The sequence below is a fragment of the Nicotiana sylvestris genome, chromosome 12 (assembly GCF_000393655.2).
Source record: "Nicotiana sylvestris chromosome 12, ASM39365v2, whole genome shotgun sequence".
NCBI classification, from domain to species: Eukaryota; Viridiplantae; Streptophyta; class Magnoliopsida; order Solanales; family Solanaceae; genus Nicotiana; species Nicotiana sylvestris.
This window is the reverse complement of record NC_091068.1, coordinates 126084829-126093085: the sequence shown is the minus strand read 5'-3', so window position 1 is coordinate 126093085 and position 8257 is coordinate 126084829. Positions and strand designations below refer to the sequence as shown.

The following is an 8257-nucleotide window of genomic DNA, read 5'->3' as shown; positions in this document are numbered from 1 at the left end:
TCACTAGTGAGATTATACTGGGTTGTTGTTGTTGCCTTGGAGTTTGGATAAAAAAAAATAGTTAATAATAAAAAAATATTACAACCCGAGTTGAAAAAAATAATTGTAATACTTGTCCAACTTATCAAGCATGTATATATATTTCCCCACGATTTGACCTTTTCTTTCCACATGTCTATATTTTATACTTTGGCATAGACTACTTAAAAAACAGATGATAATAACGTCAACTTTTCCCCCCTTTTGTGTGTGTATATAGAGAGGATCAATAACGTCAAACTTCATTATGTCAATTTCACGCTAACTTTTTGCTTAGTTTGACTCGAATATTGTTATTCCGTCCGGTTGATTTTTTGGGTGTTTTTACATATATTAAGGAATTCATTTTTTGGCATTAATTAACAATGTAATTGACCATATTAACCTTAATTTGTTCATTGAAAATACAATAAATACTCCTATGCTCTTCACTCCAAGGGTAACTTTGGAAAAAAAAAGTTAATTCTTTTTTATATTTAAAAAATCAAATATTGTGAACCTTAGAAAAAGGTAATAAAAAAAATTAATTAAAGTGGTCCGGAGGAAGTATTGCCTTATTAGAGTTTGGATAGATTCCCTCGAAAAGTATTTAATTAATGGATCGTATTTACAGTTTGGACGCGCTTTTCTTATAATTAATTTCGTTCGCATTTCTTAATTTTAATAGCTTAATCTTAAATGTTTGACTAAGATTGAATTCCTATTGATTAATACACTTACAACTAAAAGAATTGGTTTCCTACTTGGTGTCTCGTATTCGTATCGGGACCCGACAAAATTTTGCGCTGAAAAATCTCATATTTGGGGTGAAGCGTTTCCTAATAAAGGCGACTCTATAACTCAAAGCTCGAAAACAACTCTTTTTGGTACTTATTAAGTAACATAGAGATAGGGGTGTTCAAACCGAACCGGAAAACCGCACCAAACCGAAAAACCAAACCAAACCGATTAGGTTTGGTTTGACTTGGTTTGGTATTGAGTAAAAAAATTCGACCAAACCGACATATAAATATATAAATTTTATTTATATTTTTAAGACTTTATAGTGATTTTTCTTTAGAAAATGTAGAAATATTTGGGATTCTCTCATGTATTAACCTTGAAAGCGTAAATTAACGAAAAATTATTGTTAGATGACTAAGAAAATAACTATCATGTGTTACTAAAAAAATTCTCCCATTAGAATATTTTAATAGATCATATGTTTGTCAATTTTTTTCATATTCACTAAACATATATTCACTTATCAAAGCTTTATCTATAATTTTAATAAAGTAAGATTAAAATAATATTCATGTAACAAAAAAACCCGACAAAACCGAACCAATCCAAACCGATATAGTTGGTTTGGCTTGATTTTGATAAAAACCGAACTAACCCGGTCCATGTACACCCCTACATAGAGATATAAAATCGAACCAATCATTGCTCACTAGTTACCATGCAAAACAAATTTAAATTAGGCTGAAAGATGTAAAGCTTCTTTGAATTTTGCAGTTATGGAAAAGTTCCTCTTTCGGAGCTGAATACCATATAACTCAAGATTTCCTATTAAAACGTTGTCCCAAAATTATGAAAACCCGTTTTATTTACTCAGTATGTTGGTACTAATAATGGGATTGCTCATTGCAGTAACTGCACAATGACACCACTTATATTTATTACGTTTTATTTTATTTGGCATATTTTCTATTTAGATAGTCAAAAAGGTTATTCTTCATTTCTTTGACCATATTAAAATAATTTTTTAACTATTTTGCATTATTGACTATTTTTGACCATATTAAAATATTTTTTTAACTATTTTGCATTATTGACTATTTTGACTTTTGTACGTAGTTTTTCAAATATGTAAATTTTGTTTTCAACAATTTAAAGAATTTATTTTTAAATTTAACCATAACCACACCAAACAAAGTGAAACGGAGGTAGTAATAAATACAAACCAATTGGGAAAGTTTAATTACGTAAAATTTCCTCTTCAGAATCATATTTAAGTGGAAGTTAAGCAACTTAGTAGCGGTTTTTAGACTTGTCTTAACAATAACCTTTGTACACATGTATGGACATTGAAAGAAAGTTTGTATATATCCACTCATTTTTGTGTAACATTTGCCTACTTTTGGAAACTGCGTAGTCATTTTTTTTTTAAATATTATACGCAATATATTTTTTTATTTTACTTAATACATATTATTTATATATACATATTTAGCAAAAAAAATTTTTGATAAAATGGTGTCACGTGACATCAGGGGTGAAGCTACATGTCTTAATAAAGAGTGGTCAACTAACCACCCCAGTGGAAAAATTACACTGCTTATATAAGTAAAATATTATATTTTAGAGTTATATTACATATATTAAATACTCCCTCCGGTCCAAAATATATAAGTGATTTTTTGGCTTTTTTTTCTTGTGGTCCAAAATAAGTGATTTTTTCAGATTTTAAGAATGAATTAATTATTTTTTTCCTACATTGCCCTTGAAGTAATTAATATTGGAGTATGTGTTAGGAGTGTTTATATGAAGAGACAATAAAGGTTAATATGGTCAATTTCATTGCTAATTAATGTTAAAAGATGAATTTCTTAATATGTGTGAAGACAACCCAAAATCACTTATTTTGTACCGGAGGGAGTACTCTTTATCGGGATTTTTTTTTCACTTCATCCTTGAGGAAAATTCCTGACTCCGTCACTGCGTGACACGATGAGGACAAGGTTCATTTGCCCCTCCCGCTAACCCCGGGGTCTTCTCCTCTACCCAACGTCAAGAAACATAAAACAAAATGTGAAAGAAATTCAAGGAAGTCTTGTAGTAATAATTTGGTATGGTGCTAGAAAGATTCTTAATTGATTTCTTTCCTTATATACAACATGTGCTAGCTGGTTTGCCGTGTTTAGAAAGTTGGTAGTATTTATAAGGGTCAATTGGTTTTCATAAAACAACATATAAATACAGGACAAATTAAAGGTGAAAGAAAAAATTTAAGTGATTGTTAAAGGAAATCTAGTCTTCAATGGCTACCAAAAGCTTTGTAGTTTACTTGTTAACAAGTTTCTCTGTAGCTGTTCTATCTGTTTTCTTCATAAAAAATGGTGGTTTTAAACCAAGATATTCCACGAATTCCAACTTTTTGCAGTTGCCTGTTGGATCTCAAACCAAAATTTGGCCGGTATGTTTGCTAATTCTTGAAAAAAGACTCGTTATTAGTCCGTTGGTTGAGGAGCTTTGAAGCAACGGTAAAGTTTTCTCCATGTGATTTATAGGTCACGGGTTCGAGCCGTGGAAGCAGCCACTAATTAGGCACTCTACGTCACATTCCTTAGGCTGCGATACTTCCTACAAAACGCTTGTGCACCGAGTTACCTTTTTGTTTGTTTTTTAATTCATTAATAATTTACCACGAATTTAAGTGTTCGGTAAAATTCGTTGATAATTCCAATTTTTCTTGTAGTCTTGTGTCTCTAGTGTCTCTTTTTTTTTTCCACTTTCCATTGTTTTTTTTTAACCATAAAAATGTGTTCCTTGAGTTTAACTTTGATGGGGTCTTTCTTAATATTTTTTGCTTTATTTTTTATATTTTTTATGGATTGATTGTTGCAGGAATTGAAGTTTGGTTGGAGGCCAGTTTTAGCTGCAGCGATAGGATTCTTGGGATCAGCTTGCGGAACAGTAGGTGGAGTTGGTGGAGGAGGCATTTTTGTTCCCATGCTTACTTTGATTGTTGGATTTGATACCAAATCTGCTGCTGCTATTTCCAAGTGTAAGCTTCTTCTTTTTTTCAGTTCCAAAAAAAGGCAGTGACAATTCATATAACCTACTATAATTTACTTATATTAAGTCGTAGTAGTTGTTATTGTTATAGTTTGAGAAAAGACTATCACATGCAAAAACTTGAATATCGTTAGGGGGAAGCAAAGAGGGGGGAGAAGGTGAATATCATTCTTTTTATAACTATGGTATTCGAGTTATACCTCGTGAATTAATTTGTTACTAGAGCGTAGACAGTTATGAAGTAATCACTTAATTTTTTTGTCTCTATTGAACCTAATCTTCTATAGTTTTTACATAGGATAAAAATATCCCCCCAACACCCCAACCCCCCCCCCTCTTTTTGCATTTTTGGTTTGTTAAAGACTTTTTGGTTGATATGCTTTTTACAGGTATGATAATGGGGGCATCAGCATCATCAGTATGGTACAACTTAAGAGTACCACATCCATGCAGAGAAGTACCAATAATTGATTATGATTTAGCTCTACTTTTTCAACCTATGATCATGCTAGGAATCACCATTGGTGTTTCTCTTAGTATTGTTTTCCCCTATTGGCTCATAACTGTCCTTATTATCATCCTTTTCTTAGGTAACTTTGCACAACCTTTTCTAGCAACCATTATTTTCATAAATTGTTTGTCCTTCTATTCAAATATTTGCTGTGTTTTATTAATATTATTATTATATAATTTTGCTTATAGGGACTTCATCGAGGTCATTTTTTAAAGGGATTAAGATGTGGAAAGAAGAAACTATTCTCAAGGTTAGTTCTACTAATTCTTAACAGCATCAATAACATATTTGGTGTAGGGAGGGTAAAATATACGCAGATGTTATTCCTATCCTGTGAACAGTTGCGGAGCCACATTGAACCAAGGGGTCGACACCCCTTTGCCGGAAAATTACACTATATTGCTAGATAATTTTTTTTTATTTTAGGTATTTTACTATACGTTGACTCCCCTTTATTTTTTGATGTATCTAATTTTTTTAATATTTTGATACTCCTTGATGAAAATTCTAGCTCCGCTACTGCCTATATAGGTAGAGAGACTGTTTTCTAAAAAAACATCGGCTCAAGAAAAACATTTCTCACCGGGAGTTCTACTAATCCATCGACCAACAAAATAATAATCCTCAAATAATTCTTATTAAGTGTAATACGTACTTAATTAAGTGTTGCTTTCAAATGATTTTTGCTATCGTGCATTTTACATTATTAATTATACAAGATAGTACATTAAAAGTGGTGGTCGAATTGCTTGAATTTGAAGGCAAAAATATTATTAACCATTCTTCTTTATGTGAAATTAAAACTTGCAGAAAGCGAGGGAAGAGGCTACAATTAATTCTAATGGTGAACGTAAGTAGTCCAAGAACAATTAATCCTTTATTTTGGAAGGTTTAAGGAAAAGTAACTTCATTAAATTTCTTTGTTTAAATTAGTCTAATAATACTTTGTTTTACTTCCTGTTTTTCAGTTGTAATTGATACAGATTATGAGCAACTGGTCCCCAAGGAGGAAAAAACTGTACTAGTAAGCTTATTCATATCAATTATCAGCATTGATATTTCTACCTTTTTATTTACCTTTTTTTTTTTGCAGCTTATTCTTGTTAATGTTGAATGATCTTTTTGTCATCATCTAACAGCAACTTATGAAGTTCAACCTTGATTTAAAGAGAGTAGTTCTGCTATTTCTACTTTGGATCATATTTCTGCTTCTTCAAGTCTTTAAGGCAAGTCAATTCTTCTAATTTTGAATTTACTAGTTTTCCTTCTTTTACAATTTCTTTTCCAAATTTAAGCACATTAAAATAAGAATTTAAAGTATATACATTGATAATTTAAAGATTTTTTGCCATTATCCTTTTATTACCTTACACTGACATCAGTTCACAAAACTTAGCTCCCGTTTGGACATAAATTTTGGCTACTTTTCTTCAAAAAGAATTGAAAATATTGTTTGGTCATGAAAGTTGATCAGGTTTTGAAAATTTTTGAAGAAAAATTTTCAGGTTCCAAAAACTTATTTGGGGCAGTTTTTGGCGAAACTTTTTCTTCCACTCATAAAATTTCACAACTTTTTTAAAGTAAAATGCATGTCCAAACACAACTTCAACTTCCAAAAATTATTTTTCAACATAACTTCAACTCTTTTTTTTTCAAGTTTCAACCAAATTTATGTCCCAAACTAGCTTAAACTCTTGTGAATGTCTCTTTCTTATTTTTGAGCCTAAATTAGTCATGTTTTTACATGTTTACAGAATAATCTAGTGGCTTGTAGTCCATTCTACTGGGTGCTCATCTTATTACAGGTACATGTTACTACCTAATGTAATTTTATTATAGTGGGGGTAACTTATTATAGTGCATGTTTCATGTTTTATTTCAGTTCCCAGTAGCATTGGCTGTGTTTTTGTATGAATGTGTCAAACTTTACAAAGAGAGCACGAAAAGAAGACTAGCAGGGAACCCAATATCAGTTTGTGAAGCTGACATTGAATGGTCAGTGACAAATCTTGTATTTTGTGCTTTTTGTGGCATATTGGGAGGAACTGTTGGTGGCTTGCTTGGCTCTGGTGGTGGATTCATTCTTGGCCCTCTTCTTCTTGAAATCGGCGTCATCCCACAGGTAAGACTGCGTATAATATACTCAAAATGATTCGATTTCACATCGTTCCACTTATAAGAAGATTTGTATACAATAGACGCAATGTGATTCGATCCAGCATCATTCCACCGGTAAAATTGCATACAATTAACCTAATTTGATCTTATTTTTCTTCAGATTGTCTACATAGTTGGAGTTTAGTGCACTGAGTTGTCATCTGATTTGAACTATGATATGGTTGACTAGCCACCTTCTGATAAATATTACATTATGATTAAAACGAATTTCTTAGTACACTTTTTTTGAATACCATACAAGTCTATGTAAAATTATTGAAAAAATGATATTGCACAGTTACTCTCAAATAATAGTCCAGGAATTTGTATGTGTGTACGTATATTTTTATATGTTATATACAAAAAATATACAAATTTCATATACTTTTACGGCTACAAAATATAAATATTTTGAGCCACATGCTAAAAATGGTATTGTGTCCTAATTTTTTTAACTATGGTATGGGGGAAAGGTCACAAGTTTTTAAAGGGAAATTGACTGTGGATTTGTTTATTTTCATGTTCAGGTAGCTAGTGCCACAGCAACTTTTGTGATGATGTTCTCATCATCTTTATCTGTGGTAGAGTTTCATCTTCTCAAGAGGTTCCCAATACCTTATGGTATATTCTTTAATCACAACTAGCTGCTTTTGTCAAAATTCCACATTATTAAATTTTTTAACTATAGTCATAATTAAATTTCCCTATTAATTGCAGCTCTGTTCCTGATGATGGTTTCTGTAGTGGCTGGATTCTGGGGACAATTTTTTATTAGAAAAGTTATCACAATATTAAAGAGAGCATCAATCATTGTTTTCATCCTCTCTGGTGTCATTTTTGCTAGTGCTCTTACAATGGGTAAGTCTCAAAATAATTCTAAGGCTCCAATCCAGACATAAATTCAAGAAAAGAAAGAAAAAGACTTAACACCTTTTTTTTTGGCTCTCTTTTTACAGGGGTGATTGGAATAGAAAAGAGCATTACAATGATACAAAACCATGAGTTCATGGGATTCTTGGATTTCTGCAGCAGTCAATAGTTGTATACTAATATTTGCAAAAATTAGTAAAACTAAAAAAAGTTAGAGTAGCAAAAGCAGAAGCAGAATTGGCCAATGTCTAATTGACCAATCCATTTAGAAGTGTGAAGAATTAATTATAGCAAAAAGAATGGTTTTTTCAGGGGTGATATATAGTGTGTCTCAGAGTTAGCTAGTGCCAACACCAGCACCCACCACTATTTCCATTTGCTTTTAGAAATGGTACTCGGTACGAATAAATTTTTACCATTTTTGTGTATGTATGGCTATTTATATCAGTGAGTTAGTTATCGCTAACACTTTTGCCTCAATTTCAATCACATAAACATAATTTTCGATTTACTACTGATCTATAATTAGTTAAATTACACTGACAATATAATTTTTTAAAACAATCATTGTATATGACTTAAATCATTAAGTTATTGTAAGATGCAAAAACCATTAACGTATGGGAATTTCAATTAAGTTGGGAGATAATGCACCTATTTACCCCCTTAAGCTTTGAAATAATGCATCAATTCTAAAGCTAAAGTTGTTGGTTTAAAAACCAAGGAAATGAAGATCATCTCATAAGCATCCTAACTTCGACAATGTTGTGATATATTAGTTAATTTGATCTAATAGTAGTGTTTGACTCAAAAGATATCGAAATCTTTTTGGGCAAATCAATCAAAGAAGATGAGAGGGTAAATCTTAGTCAGACATAATTAATTCCAGATCAAAGA

General features: G+C 31.3%; 1 protein-coding gene across 1 annotated transcript; it reads left to right on the top strand.

The window, feature by feature from the left end:
* Positions 1–3014: 3014 nt before the first annotated feature.
* On the top strand, positions 3015–7802 carry LOC104212618 (sulfite exporter TauE/SafE family protein 4-like). The gene is made up of 12 exons (XM_009761932.1): positions 3015–3217; positions 3649–3808; positions 4209–4409; positions 4522–4583; positions 5144–5183; positions 5302–5357; positions 5473–5559; positions 6088–6138; positions 6216–6455; positions 7018–7111; positions 7208–7348; positions 7447–7802. The coding sequence occupies exons 1-12, from the start codon at positions 3062–3064 to the stop codon at positions 7527–7529; spliced, it is 1371 nt and encodes a 456-aa protein (XP_009760234.1). The 5' UTR covers positions 3015–3061; the 3' UTR covers positions 7530–7802.
* Positions 7803–8257: the final 455 nt, after the last annotated feature.

What these genes read in the sequence shown, in the direction of transcription:
- LOC104212618 (XM_009761932.1), top strand. Translation starts at nt 3,062, where the DNA reads ATGGCTACCAAAAGCTTTGTAGTTTACTTGTTAACAAGTTTCTCTGTA. An exon ending in AAGAAGAAACTATTCTCAAG is followed by an intron (nt 4,584 to 5,143) that starts GTTAGTTCTACT and finishes TAAAACTTGCAG; the next exon opens with AAAGCGAGGGAAGAGGCTAC. An exon ending in TGCTAGTGCTCTTACAATGG is followed by an intron (nt 7,349 to 7,446) that starts GTAAGTCTCAAA and finishes CTCTTTTTACAG; the next exon opens with GGGTGATTGGAATAGAAAAG.